This window comes from Rhodamnia argentea, chromosome 1, assembly GCF_020921035.1.
Source record: "Rhodamnia argentea isolate NSW1041297 chromosome 1, ASM2092103v1, whole genome shotgun sequence".
In the NCBI taxonomy this organism is placed as follows: domain Eukaryota; kingdom Viridiplantae; phylum Streptophyta; class Magnoliopsida; order Myrtales; family Myrtaceae; genus Rhodamnia; species Rhodamnia argentea.
This window is the reverse complement of record NC_063150.1, coordinates 8303695-8327525: the sequence shown is the minus strand read 5'-3', so window position 1 is coordinate 8327525 and position 23831 is coordinate 8303695. Positions and strand designations below refer to the sequence as shown.

Here is a 23831-nt window from a genome sequence, read left to right as displayed (position 1 = left end):
ATCCCAATCCCATGGCTTTGCCAATTTGCCGTCTGTCCAACAACACCATCACTCTCGCAGGCAAACTTGGTAATTATCGGCGTACTCTTTGCAAACAGAGCTAACACATCATTTATCTCTTATGAATTGGGCGATTCATGAAAAGAAGAGAGGTGGGGAGTTCGCATCCACCCAACTGCGATACTCGGTGTCGAAGACTAGAAGTAGACGACGACGATGGTGATAACAAAATAAGACAAAAATGAAAAAAAAAAAGAATGAGATGAAATGTGAAGTCCCCTCCTTGTTTTGAAGTGAATTCGTGGGTTCTTTCCCATTTTGTTGTTACACTTTAGCAACAAGGGCGCGGCGCTAATGAAGGGAAGGCGTGGGGGAAGGGAATGAGGAATATCCAACACGGCTATTCCCTTTTCTTGAGAGGGAGGTGGATCGGAGTGTGAACACGGGATGGACTTCGCTGTTTCCCATTTCTTTATTGTAGATTTCGTGTATGGCTCGGATACGACAGGGCGGAATGGCGTAGCGATCCCAGAAATCGTTCGGTGTCGCGCAGTTCTCACGGTTCCGAAACGACAACATCGACTTCAGTTTTCTTGACGACGCCCTCCGTTTCTCTCCTTCCTCACTCCACATTAACCCCCCCTTGTCTCTTTCTCTCTCGCGGCTCGCTATTCAGCTACCCAGACTCCCGAATCTCGTCCTCGCCTCCGCTGGTCTTCGGTTTCAGGTGACACCCGCTCTCTCTCTCTCTCTCTCTCTCTCTCTCTCTGGGTCGAATAAAGTTCGTCACTTGAGAGTATCGGACCATTTCTCGCGTGCTGTCTCGGCTAACTCGGGTGCTTTTCCCCCTCTTATCGAGGGTTTTGATGGTAGCGTCGGGGTTTCTTGATTTTCCGTTTGTCCTGCTCGTTTGCGTGAATTGCGGGGTAGATTGGATTGGACTGATCGGCGGTTTTGGGTGGAATTAGTGAGTTCCAATCGGCGGTTAGGTTTCAGGGTGCATTTGCTTTTTTATTTTTATTTTTCCTTGGTGGGGATGAGAATCATCGGTTCTTGGCATCATTGGCTGTGTACCAGTTGCTCTCTGAGGTGCAAGGGCTAAATTGTGATGTGTTAGTGCATGACTTAGGAATTAAAGGGTGCTGAGGAATTGTGGGAAAGAATGACGCTTGGGTGATTTTAGCACTGCATCGATCTCGCTGTTGTAATTGTTAAGCTAGAATTGATTGATTTAGCCCCACCTGAATTGGGACATTTGTTTATGTGAGTCATCTGAAGTGAGCATTGGGGTTTCCTTGTCTACCTTTAGCTGATTTTTCTTTTCTTTTGAGACTGAACTTTGATATTGGGCATCGCTTGTGGAAATTTTTGTTGAAAGCATGAGCGCCTATCTTGAGCTGTTTGGTTGTTTAATTCGTGAGGGTGAAATAGAGAAACCTTCTGGTAGTTTGTCGTGAAGTTGATTAAGCCGTTACCAATCATAGAGATTTTACACGACTGTACCAACTATCATGTGAAATTACCCGGTGCTACCCATGCACAGACATGCATACGTTAAAGCCTGTCTAGCAGAAAGTTTCTGCTATTGAAAGCTTTAATACATGGAAGATATTATTACTGGTCAGACTCTTTCTGCACTGCGATAAATTAGGCTCTTTGCAATCAATATCTGTAGAATTGGCTTATATGGCAAAGCAGGAAATCCTCTTTGGGTCCTGAGTTGGAGATTGTTGATTGGGTGAGATTGTTTCCCAGAGCTAGTTTTCTTCCTTGAGATATAGGTCGGAGCTCCTTGTGCTTGGGGTAGTTTAATGCAACCCCGCGACCTTGTCTAGATCCAACATTGCTTAAATTGGTGATGGGAATTCTTGTGTATTGATTAAAGTAGCCAAAACCTTTAGTTCTTCAAGAGCCTACCAAAGTGTGTTGCTGCTTATGGATATTCTAGGACTAAAGCCTACTTATATTTGCTTTTGGATAGAATCCGGTTTTCTATATCTGTGAAGGTGTCATCTGCCCCTTAGATAAAGTTTGAGACTTTGTCATCATACTTCTAAATGGTTAAGGTTTTTTGTAAGAATTTTGAATACAGAAGAAAGAGTTTAAGTGCAGTAATTGCTGTAGATACTGCATCAAGGTTGAATTATCATTGTTTCTTCCATTATCATGTTTACATGTAAAAATTTTGCAATCAACAACCACTGCGATATAGCTTACAAGAATTATGACCCTCTGTAGTAGTTACAAGTTGCCGAAGCTAGGTCATGGTTATTGTTCCCATCATAATTTGGAGGCTAGCAGAGCTATTTGTCTTTCCACTGTTATAATAATCTTGCATCTGGACCTTATAATCACTTTCAACCATATTTAAATCTGGAGAATGTGACTGATTTCTGATGACTGCTACACCACAAGTATGACTTTTGAATATCGAGCTGTTTCTTTCACAACTCTCTAATGGCCTCTTTATTTGATTGGCATTTTCTTTAATAAACAGTGAAAGGAAGCGCCTTTAGGTATTGGAAAACTAAAGATAGCGAAGACCAATTACGTGTTAGAAGCAAGGGAGTTTCCTGAAGATTAGCGACCCAAGTTGTGAAGGCAATTAGACTGACAAACTAAAGTTGGTAAATTACTTCGCTTTGGGAGAGAGCTTCTTATTAGGTGATATTGAGTTTCATATTCTAGAAATTGCTTTTTAAGTTATGCAGTGGAGTAGTATCTCAGCAGTAAATAATTTTGAGTGCTAGGTGATTGTGCGGTTAAGCATAATTCCTCGAATGAAATTTAATTGACAATAATACTACTGAAGTTTCTAATATTGCATAAGCTAGGCTCCTTTCCAAGTTATGTTGCAGTGGCATTTTATCTTTTGAACAATTGATCCATTGGTATGACATACCTTACTGGTTCTTTGAAAGAATTTCTGCCGTGATGCCTAAGAATGCCTATTACTTATCTCAAAATAAGAAGCCAATTAACAGTTTCACGAATATTGAGGAGCCTTCATGCCCAATTTATGTAACAGTTGTATTATACTTGAATCTTCTTAGTTCTTTTCTTCTATCTGTGGGACCATTTATTCCATTTGTCATGGGTGATCTTGAATTTGGTACTCACATCTGCTCAGGTAAAAACTACTAAAGTTTGTTTATGATAATATTCTGTCTGAGGGTTAGTGTCGTGTATGTTGGTGCTTGGATATAATTTAAGGGAATTTGTCTTCTGACTTCTCTGTATGCTCAATTTCTTCTTATCTCAGGTTTACTTTTTTTTTGGCATCTGACATTCCATTGCAATTTTCAATAGCATGGATTTTGTTGTTGGAGGAAGTTTACATGTTACTTCTCTGGTAGTTTTTGACAGTTAAGGTCTTTTGATAGGCTATGCAATTGAACAATGAGATGGTGCCTACGTGATGATGCAGTTAAACAGCATAAACCAATGTGCTGTTTCAAGTAGCTACTAATACAAATCTTAAGTGCATTGGTTGCTTCCTGATTAATGATAATTATTCACTTTATTCTTTGCCTCTTTCCTTCTTACCGTATCCTGCCTCATAATAAAATAAGAGAGTTGATGTTTACTGAGTGTATTGTACCTTTGTCTAATGAAGTTGACCTCCTTTGAGTTCTATTATTGATTGCCAGCTTCCTGATTCAGCACAGAACTCGCCTAGAGTTTCTCTGAATGATAATAATGTTTGTGTATTTAGAAGATGCTCTAATCATAAACTTCTAGAAGAATTTGGCTACATTTCCAGCGATGGAATTTTTAAGGAGCTGTTTGTTACCTAAGGGTTCCAAAGTTGATGCTTCTTATGGTATATTATCATTTCGGCTCTACTTTCTCGAGTGGCAGATAATATATCTACCTGTTCAGGTATCCTTGAATTATTTAAGCTTAAACTTGCATGGATTTGCAGTGATGAACATTTGGCACTGGTAACTCTCTGGGTTTAGAATGTAAACAATACTGGGAATAAAAAAATGCCACATAGTTTCTGCTTTGTTTGAAATAGATAGGAAACATGATAGGTGTCCAAGTCTTTTAATGGGCATACTCAATGGATGAACCTCCCACGTGCATGTCATAAAGAATATGATTAAAATTAATGATATAAATCATGTGAACCGCTATGTTTTATTTTGAGGTTTTGTAATCTAAGGTATTTTTCTCTCTGCAAGATATGGACTTTCTGTTTCACTCTTATGACAGCAGCTGATCCCAATATGTTGATTGGAGAAGAGAAATTAGGATACCTCATTTTATCGAGCTGGGTAGATTAAATATTATCGTCTTCTCATTGATTCATGAGATAGTGAGTTATATGTCTCGCTGTATTTCATATGCCATTCTGGGAGGCAGTTATAACTTGCCAGCTTGAAATATGTATGAGAGAAGTATTTATTTTGCATCATAATTGGTCTATAACTTCCACGTATATTGCTTTTGCTTCTAATTATATTCTGCATACTGTTCCCTTTTTCATCTTAGCAGGCAGATACATTATATTCCCTGCAAAATTAGCAGATGTTTCAAATTAATTTTCTCACATGCTTCTTTTCTGAAATGCTTGAACTACATCTCCTTTGTCGAATTCTTAATCATCTCTAATGAAGACTAGTGATGTCTTTATGGTGTCCTCGCTATAAAACATTGTTCTCAGACTTCGGGCCAGCCAAACTACATACATACCACTGAGAGACCACCAAAGACATCGTTTCTTTTTGTGGTCCTTCTGATCATCATTTATTTTGGAGAATGATTGTAGTATGGTATAAAATGTGTCTGAATAGTATGTTTGTGAGAGCAAAAAAGAACAAGTTTTAAGGTTGTATTTAGTGCATGGTGCATCTGGTGCCCTGTGATTCATGCTCTTTCTTTTTGGCTGAAGTGATTCTAGTAATAAACTTGAATATGTTTTGTCCAGCTTTTGTGTAAGCTGCTAAATAATTGAGACATCATTTCTGTGATCGCAAAAACAAGCCGTTTGTGTAAAATCTGTTTCAGAAACAGTTGTTGAAACAGTTGGCTACACCATCTTGAATTTCTTGTTTCACAAACAAGGGATAAATGCTTAGTTGATTCTTTGTACTTTTTGTTTTCTTTCAGTTTAAATTCTTACAAGTATTTATCATGCCTGTAACATTTGGAGAATTTTGGAAGTGTCAAAAAAGGCATCGAAGCTAAAGCAGAGCAGTAGTTTTAGGATAGGCATTAAAGCTAAACAAAGCAAAGCAGTAGTTTTAGTACTTTGTATGTCATCGGCAGTCTCAGGATAAATGTCTAATTTAGAGATATTGAAGGTTAAATAAAATTCTTGAAAGGAACAGGAGAATCATGTATTTATGACATGGGATTTCTTTCAGTGAGCGCTTGATTTCATTTAAAGTGACGAGTAAGGAAGAATGATTTTGTTCTCTCTGTTCAATGGTTTTGGAGGACATTCATTGCTTGCTCCAGAAAATAGCTACATCTGTTGTTGTACTTTCCTTGGTAGCTCACATGTATGCCATTCTTCTACATCTGGGAAATTTGGACTTGGAGGGAAAACGGTCATCATTCCTCTTACTTTGTACGTAATAGACTAATTAGGTGATTGGCACTGATCACGGCCCTGCCAGCCCTGTTCACTCCTAAGACTGGGCCACTAGTGGGCTAGGTGTTTCGTTTGTGTATGGACCTCACCAGATTAAGTTACCCTGCTGTCTCAGCTGCTTAAAAAACGTTCAATAACTTTATTCTCCAATATCGATTGCTGAGTAGTTTCTATTCAGCTATGCATTAAATTAGGTCGATTGTCACATTTAAGGTGATATTTTCTTCATGAGTAAGTTTCAGATATGCCTGATGAGTTACTGAATTGCCGAATTATGGGGATCTGAACATAATTACTCGGAAAGATTTTTCCATCATTTTACTTCTTGTTGAGCAATTTGCTGGTAGATAATGAATCTGTGATTTAGTCATTGGCATAGTTTATCGTTGTATTGCACGTTTGGTATTAGTTACTTACACCTCGCCAACTATCTCTTCATTAGGGAGGATGTTATTGGCTCCTCCCTTCCACTCCGGCCCAAAGAGTATTGAATACTTGCATCAGAAATTCCCCAACCCAGAATTTTTTGGATTTTCAGCATGAAAATAGAAAAAGAATAGTCTTGGGCTCAGTTATAACTGGGTTGAAGAAATGTTTTTTGAAGGATAAGAACTCTTCCAGTTGCTACATTCGAGTACAACATTATGGCTATACTGTCCTTTTGAAGTGATATTCTCCAATTATCTGTACAAAAATGGCTGTGCTGTATTCAATACATGGATGCATCTCTAAAATTTTAACTCATTTGGACATTGATTATGTAAATTTGATTTGTTAATGTCATACTTTCTGACAGGTCACTTGGAAGTTCCTCCAATATTGTGATAAGTCTGGGGAGTAGAATAACCAGTGACGGATGAAACAGTGTATATTATGTCTGCACTGATTGAAGGCCTTCCAGACGCTGTTGCACTGAGGTGCCTTGCACGTGTTCCCTTTCACCTCCATCCAAAGCTGGAACTCGTTTCTCGGTCGTGGAAAGCTGCCATACATAGTCTTGAACTTTTCCAGGCCCGGCAAGAAGTTGGCTCTTCAGAAGACTTATTGTGTGTATGTGCTTTTGACCCAGAGAATTTATGGCAACTCTATGACCCTCTCCGAGATCTTTGGATTACTCTTCCCGTTCTTCCATCAAAAATCAGGCACCTATCCCATTTTGGCGCAGTCTCCACTGCTGGAAAATTATTTGTGCTTGGTGGTGGCAGTGATGCAGTTGATCCGCTGACCGGTGACCAAGATGGAAGCTTTGCCACCAATGAAGTGTGGTCGTATGATCCAGTTACAAGGCAGTGGGCTTCGCGTGCTTCCATGCTTGTACCTCGTGCCATGTTTGCATGTTGTGCTTTGAATGGAAAAATTGTTGTTGCGGGTGGATTTACCAGCTGTCGGAAATCAATTTCCCAAGCTGAGATGTATGATCCTGATAAAGATGTGTGGGTCCAGATACCCGACCTCCACCGGACCCACAATTCAGCGTGCTCAGGTATGGTGATTGAGGGAAAAGTGCACGTACTGCATAAGGGGCTATCCACTGTGCAAGCCTTGGACCATGTGACTCTGGAGTGGACCGTAAAGGATTACGGTTGGCTCCAAGGTCCAATGGCAGTAGTTCAGGGTTCCCTCTACGTTATGAGCCATTGGCTCATTTTTAAGCTAGATGGGAATGAGAGGAAGTTCATAGGCTCTGCCCAGGAGTTCCGCAGGAGAATTGGGTTTGCCATGTTTGGTTTGAGGGATGAAATTTATGTGATCGGAGGGGTTATTGGTCCCGACAGATGGAACTGGGACATTAAGCCACTTTCTGACGTGGATGTTCTCACAATTGGGAGCGAGAGGCCGACTTGGCGACAAGTGACTCCGATGACTCGGTGCCGTGGTACTATTCTCGGATGTGCGCTGTTGAGAGTTTAGGTGAAGGTTGTAATATCTTTTTCTTTTTCCTTTTTTGGCAGATGGATGAAATGTGAGATGGTAGTCCTCTTGTGGTTGTAGGGTTTGGTTTCTCATTGAGCACAAGAGTGTCCTTTTGCCGTCTCCTCATGTGTTTGTGAACCGTAAAATATTTTTTGCGTCGTCTATGTTTTTTCATCTGTTGAAAAGCTGGAGTATGCTGTTTACTGATACAAATCCGAATACCAGTGAAGCAGGCAAAAATTTGATCCTTCTTGGATCTTGACCCTTAGGAAGGAAACTCGTTTCTTCGCATGCTATGGCTGATCAAGGCGGAAACCCTTCTGATATGTTATTGTGCCTTTTGAAGCCACTGGTGAAATTACTAGGAGTCGAAGATTTAGATAGGCGATGGACGAGATAACTGGTTTTCCGTAAGACTTGACAGAAGTCAACTTTAGGCAATTGCACCAGAGGACACTATTGATAGTTATGTCTCTCAGCAATCAGTGTATCAGCGTGTGGATATCGTTTGTGCGCTGACATTGTTGCTATGAAGAAAGCTGGACAAGGAAAATATGTCCTGGGAATGCTTGTACAGGTTTGACGGGGAATTAGTATTTCAAGACGTTCGCCATTAGATACGTAAGAATGTCGAGCTCATGTTTTAATTCGCCATTAGATATGTTACGCGGCTTGCCACATGACAATCATAGAGGCAAAATCGTTACCCGAAAGATAAAGACATAATAGATTTTCAAGGAGTACAAATTTGAAATTGATTTGCTTGTTTCCTTAAATTGAAATTACGCAGATGATCTTACATGACTCCCCAGGCTTCGACTTTCTTTTCAATATTCATCTCTTATCACTACAGCACGCCTCCATAAACTTTCAAGGTTAAGAACCTTGTGCTGCAGAGCTTGGATGAACTGTACGTCGAGATCAATTTCGTGAACGAGGAGTCGTCCGATTGATCAAAGGTACATGGGGATCCTACAGATAAAGACGTGGTTTTCTCGGGATCCTATTGAATTATATTCAGAGGATGACGCAGGCCTTAGACTCTTGAGGGGTACATCAGAGTACAGAATGTAAATTAAAATTGTGGAAGTAGACAAACGAAACACTTCATGCTTTCTACCCAGTGCTTTCATGCAAAGAGAAAGTGCGCGTGCGAAAAGCTAGAGAATTTCCACTAACATAGATGCCAAACCTCGGCACGCCCAAAAAATAAAGCCTTGGAAAGTGACAACGACAGGTTCTTTCTTCTTTCCAAAAGAAGCTTGATGCATAATGATCAACACTAGGAATCTATATAGACATAAGGAAAACATATCTGCCACCCTAAAAAACGATTATATTGTTTTCTGTCTCTGGAGAGAGTTCACAAGAGCAACTTGGCCAGAAGATAGTGATCCCTCGGCTGCCATCGCCACCATCTTCAGCTGAAAAAGCTCAGGGCAATAGTTTTACTTCCACCGACAACCCCACGAGGACTTTGAAGCAACAACGGATTATACCATAATTTATAAGCCATGAGAAACTTAAAAAGAGTCTAAAAACAAAGCCACCATTGCACAAAGTCAATACTTGATATAGGACGCTAGAGTTCGTCTGAAGGAAAGCACATAAATGTAAAGCACAATAAACTTCAAGAGACATGACGACACCTCCATTGCAAGTGTTTAACCGGCTATAACTCTCTAGATATACAGTGATCAACATGAAATACGGCATACAGGGGAAAACTAGTTCTTGCAGCTAACAGACAATGCTAAATACACAACTGGCTGGACCCGAAGAAAAAGCTAGTAGTTTCCCTTCAAAGATTTTCCTTTGAAAGTGCTGGACTTTATGAGCATTTCCTTTTAGAAAAAGCAACCTCTTGATACTCACCACCTGGAAGAGAAAAAGAACAAAGTTACTGGTACATGTAAACCATCATCATCAGTCAGCAGAACAAACTAAGTAGAAAGCATACCTGGCAAGTTGTGTATAGGTCGGTAAGGTCAATGATCTCCAAGAATGACAGGATAGAGAAACTACTTCCGAGAGGAAGATACGGACAGAGGGTCTCAGAAAGGACAAAACCAACACAAAGCGATTTGGAAAGGGTCAGGAGCATGAAGTGGCAAAATAAACATGTTTGCTTCCCCTTCCCACTTTTCCTTCTAAAAACAGAAAAATGGCGAAGGGAGGCAGCACCCTCATGCAGTGTGAAAGAGTCAGATCCTACCTACAAGGAATCACATCATGAAGGTGAACTCGAAACATACTACAAACTGAAGATGGGATACGAAAATTGTTGACTTATCAGCAGCCGAATAAACAAGTACGAAGTCAATTGAGGAGGATAAACAGAGAAGCAGGAAGATGACATCACTGAGGACATCAGGGAGAGTCGAGAGAGAGGAGTCGAATAGACGATTGTACAGTATCTACATGATAGCTCTTGCTAAGAACTATACCTAGTCAAGAAAGGACTTGCAAGATTAAGATTATATAAAGATATCCCAAAAGGGGAGGACTGGATTATTATAATTTCACCTCCGAATAGAAGATAGATGCTTCAGGCTCGCAATATCAAGAGGTCAGTAGATCCACCAAGTGCTAAAAAGAATGTCTACCAGCATTCTTCACAGCTACACAAATATTATTAGCCCTTTTGCTTTTCATCCCACCAATTTCCAAATGCAGCATCACTGTTTGTCACAAACTAGAGCCATCTGAGATAACCTCACTCGTCTCTTCAGAAATTCCAACGACCAAAAACCACCTCCAGAGCACATACTGCCCTACCATTTGCCAGGAGACTATTGACCCCACCATGGTACATACTACCCAACCATTTGCCAGGAGACTATAAACCCCACCACAGCCATGAACACTCACAAGTCGCAGTTACTTCAACGTTGAGCTGACGGAACGCTACAGACACTACCTACCAAATTATTCATCTCATTTACAATCTATCTAAAGTCACTTCTATGGACAACCCTTCTTCCACGAAGTCCAACAGGGACTCCCCACCACCTCATTCATCAGTGACATCAAGATTCAGAATGCGACGAAGTGTCTTAGTCGCAGAGTCAGCACTGTGGAACAAAGCCTTAGTGGATGATTTGCAGTCCCTAGTAGGAGAAGCAGGAGCAGATTTTGCAATGGGATGCATCACCATATCATCAGAAGCGGAGTTAGGCAAATCAAGAGAGACGGTCCTCTTTGGGCGGAGGGAAAACTTGGGAATTGGCAAAGAACTCGGCGGGGGTGAGTTCGAATAAGCTGGCCCGGCCCACAGCTCGGAAAAGGATATGTTCCCACTAGAGAAATCGTCATAGAAAAATTTCTCATCATTGACAGGTTTGGCTTTGATGGGGATGGGTGTGCTCTGAGGCTTCAGTTTTAAGTCGGTCTCATTAGACAAGAAACTGGCAGAAGGTGGAGTTATCAAGGAACAAGGAGGAGCCTGAATGATCTCGGCTGCATCACAAGCCTTAAGTGGGGTCGGCAAAATACCTGCCCCGGACTGAAAAGTTCTGCAATTGATCTCTCTGAAGCATTTGGACGGCGAAGAATCAAACCTAGCCAGGCCGTTCGGCTTCGTTCGACTGCCGTATTGATTCCGGTGCTGCGCCACCACCACGAGCGTCTCCATAACGAAAATCACTGAAACCAGACATCACAAGTAAGCCGCTTTCAGTCGGTTGACACAATAAGCAAAAGGATCGAAATCTCAAGCCTTAAACTCCACACACCAACAAGCAGATCTACATCGCAAAAGGATCGAGGATCAGTTCCCCTACCGAATCAGTGAGAACGATGATTCCACGAGTCGAGCATGAACCAGATCTTCGCAGATTGCGATCACAGGCATAGATCACACTAAACCCCACCAGTTACTACACGGAAAGAAAGAGAAAAAAGATGAACACGAACCGCAAACGGAAAGCAAGGACACCAGCCAAGCTCTACTGGATAGCACACGTAAATAAACAGCGATCACCTTCGGGACGAGCAAGTATATCAGAGATCCCGAGCGAGCGAGCGAGCGAGCGACGGTGAGAGCGAGAGGGAGGATCGATAAGATCTGAGTGAAGATGACGAAGAAGGAGGAGGCGGAGGAGGAGGTAGCAGGTGCTACGGATCTGAAATGACACCCATAGCTGGATTGAAATGTGTGTGACGTACGCACGATACTTCACTTGCAGCGAGTATTTACGCCTGTGCCACTGGAATTTGAAACTTTATCCTTGATTTTCTCACTCTATTTTCCCCGATTGGGTCGCCCAATCATCTCTCTGTTTTATGGCGCTCAAGTCGGAGACGACAGAATGTTCGCTTTCGCGTGGCACTTTGATCTGAATGGATCGGATCGAATCAAATTTAGATGCGATCGAATCGAATCGAATCGAATTCAAATTGATCGAGTTTCATAAAATGCACATTTAATAATACATATTTGATTTAATTCATATTTTCAAATTAAAGTGAGAGTAGAGGTATGAAACGGATGGATCGAGTCGAATACGGTCCGATCCATATTGACACATTTAATCTGTTTTAATCTATTTTTATACAGTATAAATTTTATGATCTATACCCGTCTCGACCCATACCCGACCCAATCCATATTATTTAAATACTTATATATTTAACCAAATGAAAGAATTTTTTTTTATAAAATTAAAAAATATAAAAACTGTTTCGCCTATCCCGGCCCGCCACCGCCTACTGCTGCCCCCGCGGCCCACCCACCCCCGCCCCCGCGGCCCTCCTGCCCGCCACTGGCGACTGGGTCTGCGAGGAAAGAAAGAGAAACTTGATCATATAAAGCAGAGGTCCAGTTTTGAAGAATGTACGACACGAACACATTACCCACAGCATCGCAAATGGGAGAAATCCGTTTGGCCGCTTCCTTGTTCTTTGAGAAGAACTAGGGTCGAAGAACACTGCGCAGGCCGAGTTCTCGATCTTGAGCAAGACCAAACCAGGCCGCGTCGTCAAGAGGGCGTTCAGCGAGCACCGCCAGCGGCGCCACCCGGGGTGCGCGACCCTCAACTCGGAGGCCGAGCTCGACGCGGACCGCAACGGTTATCTCACGTTTGAGGACTTCTTGGTCTGCTGCTACTTGTTCCAGACAAGGCCGGTCTGCAAACAATGCAAGGCCATCGCTAAGCTCATCACGACAAGTCGAAAGGGTTGACCTACGATCTCTGCCCCAAATGCTACCGCGATAGGAGCAAGTCCTCGCACCCGCACAATTTGTTCGTCGATAACTATGCAATGGCCAACATCATCCTCGGGGTCTCTGGCAAAAGACCGAGTTCCCGCCAGTGGGCAGCGGCGCATGGACTGGCGTGCGCGCGGGCAGCGTTGGCGGATGGTGGAGCGGTGGCGGCAAGCGGTGGCGGGCAAACGGCGATGGGCGGCAGTTTATAAGTAAATAAAAATAGTCTTACGAAGCTATAAGTCACCGGTCAAAAATGGATTGAGTTAAAATACATATTTAAATAGGCTTTATAAGCCTAAACCTATTTTTTTTACCCATATTTTAAATTTATTAAACCTATATTTGATCCAAATGAATAAAAATAGGTTAAAAAATAGGTTAAAGACCCATATGACACCTAAGTGAGAGCACGAAGTGAGCGATCGCAAAATCAAATGAGGGAGAGAGAGGGTCATAGAAGAGGTGGGTTAGGTATAGATCCGTCAAACGAGCAAGTCGGATAAAAATTGTCCGATCCAAATTGATTCATTCAACTCGTTTTAACTCATTTCCATGCAATATAAATTTAAAGACACATTACCGACCCAACTAGTAGCCAACTCATCCCTTATTGTTAAAATACTTTCATATTTAACCAAGTTTAAGAAAACTTATTTCTTATAAAGTTTTTAAATTTATATTACTAAAATATTTCCATGCAAGTAAATCTAGTAGACAATTTTTACGAATTTTATAGAAATTTTATGCATTTTTTTATATTTTCTTTTCTTTTTCTTTCTTTACGTTCCTTTGTTCCTTCTAAGTCCGATGAGGGCATCCGACCCTCACCGGCCATAGGGCATAGGGGTGTGCAAACTGGACCGGACCGGGCTGGCCGGGTTGGTCCGATCCTTGAGGGGGCGAGTCCGGTCCCCGATTCCATGGTGGATGGGACCGGACCGGACCACCCAAACCGCTCAAAATATATATAGAGATTCATAAAATTATAAAAATAATTAGAAATGTTTGACTTCAAACAAAATAATACAATAATAAAAAAGAAAAAAAGAACCAGCTAACATGAACCAGTAGTTACATTGTTTTCAAGATCCTTCATATTTTTCCATGTAGAAGCCTTACTTCTAGAGCATTAACGTGATGTCATTTTCCATAGCAAGATGATTATATTCCAACTTGTTTTTTTTTATTCAACCGAGGGTATAGATTGTAAATTAACATGCAATTGAAACATATTATATTCAAAGAGTTAGATTTTTATAAGTAGCTAATATTAGCGGTCCCTCTGGGCCAGGACCCGGACCGGGCCGGACCACCGGTCTCGGTCTCGTCCGATCCCGGTCCGATCTGTAGTCCCGAAAATTTGGGGCCCGGGACTACCGGTTCTATCCCCGGTTCCATGTCGGGATCGGACCGGCTCGGACCATACACACCCCTAATAGGGCATAGGGGTGTGCAAACTGGACCGGACCGGACCGGCCGGATTGGTCCGGTCCTTGAGAGGGGGGGTCCGGTCCCCGGTTCCATGGTAGATGGGACCAGGCCGGACCGCCGGGACTGGACCGCTCAAAATATATATAGAAATTCATAAAATTATAAAAATAATTAGAAATGTTTGACTTCAAACAAGATAATACAATAATAAAAAAGAAAAAAAGAACCGGCTAACATGAACCAGCAGTTACATTATTTTCAAGATCCTTCATATTTTTCCATTTAGAAGCCTTACTTCTAGAGCATTAACATGATGTCATTTTCCATAGCAAGATGATTATATTCCAACTTGTTTTTTTTTTATTCAACCAGGGGTATAGATTGTAAATTAACATGCAATTGAAACATATTGTATTCAAAGAGTTAGATTTTTATAAGTAGCTAATATTAGCGATTCCATTGGGCCATAACTAGGACCGGATCGAACCACCGGTCCCGGTCCTGTCCGGTCCCAATCCGGTCCGTGGTCTCGAAAATTTGGGGACCGGGACTACTAGTCCGGTCCCCGGTTCCATACCAGGACCGGACCGGCCCGGACCATGCACACCCCTAATAGGGCAAAGGTCGTGATCCTCACCCTCTGTCAACGAGGGCCAAGATCCTCACCGGAATTCTTAGGACAAAAAAGGGAAAAATGAAAAAAATTATTGAAAAGTTCAATTTTTTTTTTTAAATAGTAGTTACAAAAATTGTTTTGACATCTCCAACTCCACCCAATGCATTGGTCGCTTTATTTTCTACTAAAAGACCGGTGAAAAAGTACTCTTTTTTCATATGGGTTAGTTCTCAGCCCATTTAAAACTCATTAAGTTGTTAGACAATACATTTGTGACCCATGCAAACCTATTCTTATAATTTAAGGCAACTCATTTATGACCTTCATAATCAAATATTAGCTTAAACATGAGTTCTAGACCCATTTTGTCATCACTAGTTAAATATAAGTAAGTTGTGAACCCATTTAACACTCATATTATTATGTGCTTCGCCATAAACCCATTCATTAAAACTATTTGATACCCATCAAATATGGGCTAAGAAATGGGTCTACGATCCATTACACTTAACTTTGGGTGCGTTTGGTTCGACTTTGTAGAATGCCTTTGGGAAAGTGCAAAGGCCTTTGAGTTAAAGGGGTTTTCGAAAATACAAATAATGTTTAGAAAATTGTATTTTGAAAACACATCGGGAAGCAACTTTGACTTAAATATCATCTAGTAAAAACTACACTTTGTAAAGGACTTTTATTGGCTTTTTTTTTTTTATAAAAGAAATTCTTGAACTATGTGCTAGTGAAACTAAGCCGAAGGCAAGCCAAATCGGCCGCGGGCCGGCCTCGCCTAAAGTCGCGCCACCTCAGGCAAGGCTTGGGTTGCGCGACCCAAGCGACAATCACTTGGGATATGGCAACCTCGGGTGCGGCTAGCGATGGCTCGATCTGCCCGTCGATCGCTTGCGAAGGCATTCGCCGACAAAATTAGGGTTTTCGATGACATTTTCGGATGAAAATTGAACGAGGGCAAAGCTGGAAGGAAAAAAAAATTGTACTTCCATTCTGGAAATGCAACGTTCCAAAGAACCTCCACACCTTTCTTGGGTCAAAGCCTTGGTTGCATTTTTCCAAAGTTCTCCAAAAAAGGAACTAAGCACCGTTTGCATTTTCCCAAGGGAATTTAGAGCCCCAAAGCTCCTTGAAAATGCTAAACCAAAAGGACTCAATGTGATTGCCGTGTGCCGAGCCACGCGGTATGATCATGCTACATGACCTATGCTCGATCAATTAGTACCGATTTCTTGATCTATCATCTTGGGATTTCTATCACTTACTAGATTAAACTAGTTTCTAAAACTTATTTACTATGAAATTGAGATTATTCGGCAGATATCTTTTTTAAAGATTAGTCCGCGAGTTTTAATTTGCTAGTTTATTATTCAACAATTAGTCAATTACACAAATTAAATTGACATTTGCAAGTCGAGTTTCGAATGGATTGAATATTTGGTTAAGCCCAAAAAGATAGATGGAAAATCTTGAATTGGCCAATCAAGTTCGAGTATGAAAATCAAAAGCTCCTCTCATCCTCTTCATCAACAGGAGGCCCTCCATTTGTTTCGACACCCCTGACTAATGGAGATATATATGGACTGATGGAGCAAAATTTTGATACCAAAAGATCGCTGAGTCTCTGCTAGTTGTAAGCACATTCATTTTATTCTTCTTCACAACAAAATTCATCGAAAACTATCCTCGAGATCACGTAAGAAAAAGTTATCTCGAAGTTGCCCTTTTTTAACTCAAAGCTCCTCTAGTAACCGATAGGTTACGAGACATGATCATGATATATGAATTCATCGAGGTTCTAATACGTGTTTGAGTGAAAAATCACACGAGTATAATGAACAATTATGTGCCTTCGTTGCAACTCTTTTGTATTTAAATATCTTAGTATGGAAATGTATTTTCTTTTGTTTTTGTTAACTAGTTGATAGCGTTTTTAATCATATAGTTTATGTCCGAAAAGTCTTGTGGAACGATAAAAAATATGAAGAGCGTAACTAGGATGACACGACAAGTGTTTGTTTTAGGAAAACGATGTCAAAATAAACATTTAACATCATGTATAACCCAAACATTTCGTTTAATCAAGCAATATTTAAATAAACTAGAAGATAAGTTGAATGACCATACTGTTGATAAATGAAAACAACACCTAAGTTCCTAGATGAGGGGGAAAAACGTATCCCTGCCTAGTTCTATTGAAACTCCTAGGCTCCTAGCAGCAAAGTAGCTAGGGCTCTAGAAAGCGGTGAAATTGGTCACGTGATGGGAGGGTAGCTAGCCTACTACGTCCTTTCATGTCTAGAGTCGTCATCGATCAATCTCCTAAGTCGATTGGGAAATTAAAGATATCCCTCCGTGGCGGCCTTTCAGTGTCACATTTCTCGGGTTCTTTCTTCCTTGATAATTGCTTAAATCAAATCATTTCATGTATCAATAGTTATAGCTATCTTTTTTAAAACCGAAATTAACCAGAATTATGACGTTGGCATGTGGGAAATGACCTGGCCCCATCTTAGTCTACCCATTTTTCCACTCCACCTCTCTAATTGGCGAGATCCGGTGATGCATGGTGGAGTTGAGAGATTCGAAAAAGTTCTCATTTATTACGATAAGTGCATGGAAAAGTGTTTACTGGGAAGTGCCCAAGGTCCAAGTTTATCACCTAGCTCTTAAATGGCCGAGGAAGTGCCCGATAATCATTCCGTTCTCGAAATACATTTCTCTATCTCTATTTCTGGATGAGTTTTTGAGCAAAAAAATACGTTTGATAACGACTTAAAATTTCTGATCCCGAAACAGAAGTTCGTTTGACAACAATTAAAAATTTCTACTTCTAGAAATTATTATTTACTATTTAAAAATAAAAAATCATTATTGATTTTTTACTCTGGCGGCGACTATGGTTGCTGCGGGTGGCGGCAGTGGTCGGCGGCGATCGGCGATGGTTGCGGCGACCGGCGGAGGGTGGCGGTGGGCGATTGAGGTTGGCTGCAGGCGGTGGCCGATGGCGGCGAAGGTCGGCGGTGGTTAGCGATGGCGGCGGCCGGTGGTTGGTTGTGGCGGCGGCGGCCGGTGGTGGTCACGGTTATGGGCGACAGCGGCCGGCGGAGGTCGGCGGCAGGTGGCAGAGATGGGTGGTGGCGGCCGACAGTGAGGCAGGGGGGACGATGGGCGGCGGCGAATGGTGGTCTACGGCGGTAGGTACTTAAGAAAAAGTGAGGGGTTATTATTTTTAATTTCTGTTTCTCCGAGAAGCTAAAAAATTTTATTTCTGATTTCCCTTCCAAATCTATTTCTAGAACAAAATTTTGTTTTAGAAATAGAAAAATAGAATTATATTATCAAACGAGTTTCTGTTCCAAACTTGTTCCAGAAATAGGTTTGGAATAGAATTAGAGAAGTAGGATGGTTGTCATGCACACCTTAAGTCACCAGCCAATGATAAAGAACTTCGAAATAGGAGATGTTCACCACCAATGAAGTCAAGGATAAAGGATTTCCGGTTCACAGTCAAGGTATAAAGGCACACACAACTAAACAATGATAAAGAACCGGTATAAGAAATTCGCCCTCTTGAGAAAAATCACATATATTCATTAATATTCAAGTCTCTATTACATTTGAGAATTCGTCTCTTTTATTGAGGAATTTTAAGCATAGGAAATAGCAAAAATTTAAAATACCGAGACTACCCAAAAATTAAATCATAAGAACCAGAAAAACCAAAAAAAAAAAAAAAACACACACACACACACACACACAATAAAGACTAAAGATTTAGAAAATGCACTAAAAACACATGGGAACTTGAACTTTTAACTCTTCATCCTTGCAAATCAAATACCCGCTGTCCATCGAGATTCTTCAGGATGTAAAAACTTCATTCTGAGTGTCCTTATTGCATTGAATTAAGGGGGTGCACAAAATTATCTGCATGGTCACTAAATTGGCTTGATACAATGATCAATTGAATGTTCATGTGCTGATACTCCAGCATCAATTACCTCAGGTTGATGAAGATTTGACCTCAAATCTGACATGGGTTCGTCTCTGAGATTGAAAGTAGCCAAGTTGACATAGCCATTCGGTAAAGGAACTTGATTCTGATCATTTCTCGGACCGTTTCTCCGACAAACTAGATGATAAATCAACTTCCCACTAATAAATAGCTTCACGGTTTGCCGAAAAGATGAAAAATGTAGCAAACATATTTTGACAATTGATGAATACTTTGAGAGAGAGAATGTTTCGAGGCATACGGAATGAAAGCGGTGGGTAATTTCTTTGGCCATTATAATCATTACCTATCTATTTAGAACCTCAGTATTTGCCTCAACAAATTTACTTGGAGATTCATCATCCATAATATCATAATTGCTTGATGACCCCAGGAAAGAGGGATAAAACCCGACACCATGGATTCGATCCAGAGAATTATCGCGCCCTACGTCGTCGGAATCCTCTGTGCATGCGACGCCGCGAGAGGCGCTCCGAACCCGGCTGTGGGGTCCTTCTACTGCATCCCGATAACGTACATGGCGTACAGCCCCTACGATTTCACCTTGAGGCAAGTGCTGAAGTACATAACCGACAAGACTGCCGACTCGGGCTACAGCGCTTCCACCGAATCCGACGACAATGGCGACCCGTGCTACGGCTATGGAGCCTGCGACGGAGTTCTCACCCACCCGGACTGCACCTCGTGTCTGAAGACAGCTATGAGCGATTTGTCGGACCGGTGTCCGATGAGCGTCGGAGCACAGATCCAGCTCCAGGATTGTAGAGTCGAATACGAGAACCATCCCTTCGGTGGATAGGAAGAATTGAATACTAGTTGCCGGATGATTGGTGCTTGAAATTTTCTTTGTTAACCTCGCTTGTTATGTTCTGATTGGTTAAAGTGAGTTTTTTTTTTTTTTTTTGGTGCCAATGATGGTAATTAATCAGTTTCTCCACGTTATCTCTACCACTTGATCTACCCAACTACAAAAGTGATGACCGCTTAAGTATATGCATTGGCTTACGTCTCATTCAATAAGACATCTGATCATTCGTTGTGAGAATCGTAGATCCGTCGAACCAATGAGTCGGATCAGAATTGGCCCATTTAGCACAATCCATGTCTGACCCATATTATTAAAACACTTATATATTTAATCAAATCTAGGAAAACCGATACTCAAATTGAAGTGAGAGCACGGAGTGTGCGAGCGCGAGATCGAGTGAGGGCGAGAGAGAGAGACACACATAGGTGGATTGGGTCTAAGTAAGCTATGAATCCATTTAACACATATATTTTCGGTTTTACTATTATAAATTTATCTAATACCCATTTACTAAACATAGCTAATCCACGTAACAACACGGCTCATGAAATATGGGTTGAGAAATGGATGTATGACCCATTTTGACAAGTTTAGAAACTCGGGATGCTAAATTTAAAAAAAAATGACGTCCTCATCTCGCCCGATGTTACTCCCGCATTGGATGCACTGAAGGCTGATCTATTGTCTTTGTTTGATATATACTCACTTTAGCCACTATCACCTCTTTTGTGGCGGCGGCGGTGGCTGTGGCGGCCGCGGCGGCGGCGGCTATCTGTGCATGGCGTATCTGCAGACTCATGCCGCTCAAGCTTTGATTCGATTATTCTAATATTCATGACAACTAGTTCGATGAAAACTGCACCAAGACACTACTAAGCTTCGAGATTCTCATGAAAAGACCCAAATGCGTGGGAAGGTGATCATGCGGTCCTGATGCGTCACCGGTGATGTCAACAGAACTTTGGGACATTATGCTATGCTGCCTTAATTTAAAGATGATGAGATCCTTAAGGGAGTCAAAACCCTCGACAACTAATTATATCGAAGAATAGTTAATCATGTAATACCGACCATTCCGTGGCGGCTACGGAGTGAAGAGAGCCACTAGCGCCGATCGCCCTTCTCCACCCCTCTTTCTCTCATATTAGTTAAGTATGAGATCTTACAATGAGAACATCGGCTGGCCCGTGAAATCTATTTTCTGTTGACATGACTAGACTATCTACTATCATCTCAATTAGTCATTTGTATCCATGCGGAATCGTATGCAAAGAACTTCTTAAGCGTGTATCATTTGATTGGGAGAAAGTATCGAGAAAGTCATAATCCAATTACAATTGTGTCAATCCAATCATGTACCTTATCTTTTTGCCAATTTAGTCCAAAAACCTAGGGCCGGCGAGGGAAAAAAAGGCAAAAGTAAAGATGTCATGGGTAATTATCACAATCGCAATAGGGTCGGGATTAAATTAACATAATTACAACTTACAATAGATTGAAGACTTTTTTGGCAATTTTCCCGTTTGATGGGTTTCATGTGTACTTAGAGATAGTTGTATAACCGCATTAATGCGGGAGTCGTTTACATTAGTATGTACCTTAGAGATTAGTTATTTCTTGTACCATGAAACATAATACGACTTGGAATCTATCCCGTTAATGTGGAAGTTGCAAGAAAGGTGAAATTACAAGGAAGAAGTAGAATATAGCCGAATCAAAACGATGGGAGGGCGTTGCATTCTAGTTTTGGAAAATCATATGGTACGGACGAACATGATGATGTAAGAACCAGCAGCTCAAAGTCCTCTTATAACTGAGCCATTAGGGAGCAAATTGAAAGGGCGATAAGCACAGAAGCTAACAGCTAGAGAATTGCAAGGTAAGGATCATGGACTCTATTCGGCGACTCACAACTACCGCCACCCGTCGCGTTCTTCTGCATTTGCCGAGGACATCGTGTCCGGGGGATGCAGCCCGGTGACCTTTACGCCCGGGAGCGCCTACACGTCGAGCGTGGAGCAAGTCCTGAACTACCTCAAGTACAAAACCGCCGACTTGGGCTACAACTGCTGCACGCAATCCGCAGCCGAGGGCACGAGGTGCTACGGCCACGGAGCCTGCAACGGGGACCTAGCCGTGCATGACGATTGCACGTCGTGCATCAAACACGCCATAGACATGATAACCGCCGCGCGTTCCACGAACGTCGGGGGGGCAGATCCAGCTTCAGGACTGTAGAGTTAGGTACGAGAACTACGAGTTCATGGAATAGTCAATTACTTCCTTGGCGAGGAGGCTTGATTTTATTCTATTTCACTAAATTGCTTTGTATGCTGCACTCAAAATGCTTACCGAGGTTGAGAGAAAAAAAAAGATTATGTTTCAAAAATTTTGCTTTGTATGCTGTTTTGTCTCACCCCGTTTTGTCTCCCTGTCTCTTCCTATGAAGTCAATTTTGTGAAAATATGCGTGATCCGTTGCTTTCACCGCATGAACGATGTATTTCGCATGAAAGACACTTTTCTTCAAAGAGAATGTTAGATTATTCATTAGATCATCAGGTGTAGAGAGATTCCATACGTACGATCACATCTCTCGTAGACAGCCAACACGGGGAAACACTTCCTCGCATGCTAAACCCGACTAGGAACAGCGCGTGGTATTGATCTAATACCAATATTAAGGCATATGAGAGAGTAACAAATGAGATTTCTGTATTGTAATCTATTCGATGAATCAAGATGAAACATCGAGTTAGACAATCGGAGACAGGGAACATTAACTTCGTATGTTGTTGCAGTTCACTGTGTGCATAACTTTTGTTGTCCTAATTCGTTATGGTTTCCTTTCTTAGAAGCCCTTGATCGAATCCACCCGCAAAATTTGTCAAAAAAAGTCTTAAACCTATTACACTTTTGCTAATTTAATCATAAACCTTTTAAGTTTGTCAATTCAGCCCTAAAACTTTTTACATTTGTGTCAATTCAGTCCATCCAGCCAACTTTAGCTGGCCGACCACGACGTGAATGTCGGCCGGTCTTGACATAGATAATTTTTAATATTATTATTATTTTTTTATTTTTTTTCTTCCCTTTTTTCTTCCTCTAGCCGATCGCTCAACTAGAGGCTAGGGTTGGTGAGCTTCGCCCTTGCCCAAAAATGGCGGGGCACAACTCACCCGGATCCGGCCCGGGTGAGTCACTCCTCGCCATGGCCAAGCAAGGGCAATCTTGCCCGAATCTGGCCTAGGCGAGTCACGCCTTGCCCGGCCACCGATGGAGGTGGCCTTCTTGGCGACCACGACAAGGCGCAACTCACCCAGATCTAGCCTAGGTAACCCTCGCCTTGCCATGGCTAGGCAAGGGCAAACCTTGTTGGCTCTAGCCTCCAGCCGATCGCCACGATGGCGACCGCCTGGAGGAAGAAGAAAAGAAAAACAAAAGGAAGAGAAAAAAATTAGAATATTATTATAGTTGCCCATGTCAACACCGGCCGGCATTCACATCAACGTCGGCCTACCAAAGTTGGTTAGATGGATTGAATTGACACAAATACAAAAGATTTATGACTGAATTGGCACAAATGCAAAAGGTTTAAAACTGAATTGGCAAACTTAAAAGGTTTAAGTCCGAATTGACAAAAATGTAATCGGTTTAGGACTTTTTTGATAATTTTTTCGAGTCCAACCCCGGCCGAGAAAGGACATCCGGTGAATCAAAGTTCAATCGAGGGCAATATTAGAAAGAGCCCTTTGAGTAAAAATATCCCTAGCAAAATTATCAAAAAAATTTAAATTATTGCAATTATGTCAATTCAATCTTAGAGCTTTTCTTTGTAATTAAGTCCTAAAGCTTTTGTATTTGTACAAATTCAGTCAATTGGGTCAATTATGATCGAAATCGCCGACATGAATGCTGGCCATCATACGTGGCGTGTTCAACGTCGATATGAATAATTTTTAATAATATCTTAATTTTTTAAATTTATTTATTTATCCATTTTCTTTCTCTTTCTTTTTTCTTCTTCCCTTCATTCTCTAACCCGCCGAAAAGAAAAGAAAAAAATAAACAAAAAATTTGAAACAATTTTGAGATATTATTAAAAATTATCCACGTCGGTGCCGATCGCGCCACTTAAGATGGTCGAAGTTCATGTTAGCGATTGAATTAGCATAAATGCAAGAGATTCGGGAGTCAATTGGCCAAAAAAAGAAGTTATGATTGATTG

At 41.4% G+C, this 23831-nt stretch overlaps 2 protein-coding genes across 6 annotated transcripts; one reads left to right on the top strand and one right to left on the bottom strand.

Annotated features, from left to right (window-relative positions):
• Positions 1-369: 369 nt before the first annotated feature.
• Positions 370-7701, top strand: LOC115756948 (F-box/kelch-repeat protein SKIP30). 4 transcript variants are annotated; one of them, XM_048280804.1, is made up of 4 exons: positions 371-727; positions 1676-1738; positions 2498-2627; positions 6399-7701. In XM_048280804.1, the coding sequence occupies exon 4, from the start codon at positions 6476-6478 to the stop codon at positions 7511-7513; it is 1038 nt and encodes a 345-aa protein (XP_048136761.1). In that variant the 5' UTR covers positions 371-727; positions 1676-1738; positions 2498-2627; positions 6399-6475; the 3' UTR covers positions 7514-7701. The 4 variants fall into 4 exon arrangements, with proteins under 4 accessions (XP_030552806.1, XP_030552807.1, XP_048136761.1 ...); XM_030696946.2 differs by lacking the exon at positions 1676-1738 and having other exon boundaries at positions 370-727; positions 2498-2664; XM_030696943.2 differs by lacking the exon at positions 1676-1738.
• A 1370-nt stretch (positions 7702-9071) lies between these two features.
• Positions 9072-11705, bottom strand: LOC115756946. 2 transcript variants are annotated; one of them, XM_030696940.2, is made up of 4 exons: positions 11499-11700; positions 11299-11394; positions 9477-11161; positions 9072-9394 (listed from the first exon to the last, which is right to left on the bottom strand). In XM_030696940.2, the coding sequence occupies exon 3, from the start codon at positions 11148-11150 to the stop codon at positions 10530-10532; it is 621 nt and encodes a 206-aa protein (XP_030552800.1). In that variant the 5' UTR covers positions 11151-11161; positions 11299-11394; positions 11499-11700; the 3' UTR covers positions 9072-9394; positions 9477-10529. The 2 variants fall into 2 exon arrangements, with proteins under 2 accessions (XP_030552800.1, XP_030552801.1); XM_030696941.2 differs by lacking the exon at positions 11299-11394 and having other exon boundaries at positions 11432-11705.
• Between the last annotated feature and the right edge of the window lie 12126 nt (positions 11706-23831).

What these genes read in the sequence shown, in the direction of transcription:
- LOC115756948 (XM_030696947.2), top strand. Translation starts at nt 6,476, where the DNA reads ATGTCTGCACTGATTGAAGGCCTTCCAGACGCTGTTGCACTGAGGTGC.
- LOC115756946 (XM_030696941.2), bottom strand. Translation starts at nt 11,150, where the DNA reads ATGGAGACGCTCGTGGTGGTGGCGCAGCACCGGAATCAATACGGCAGT.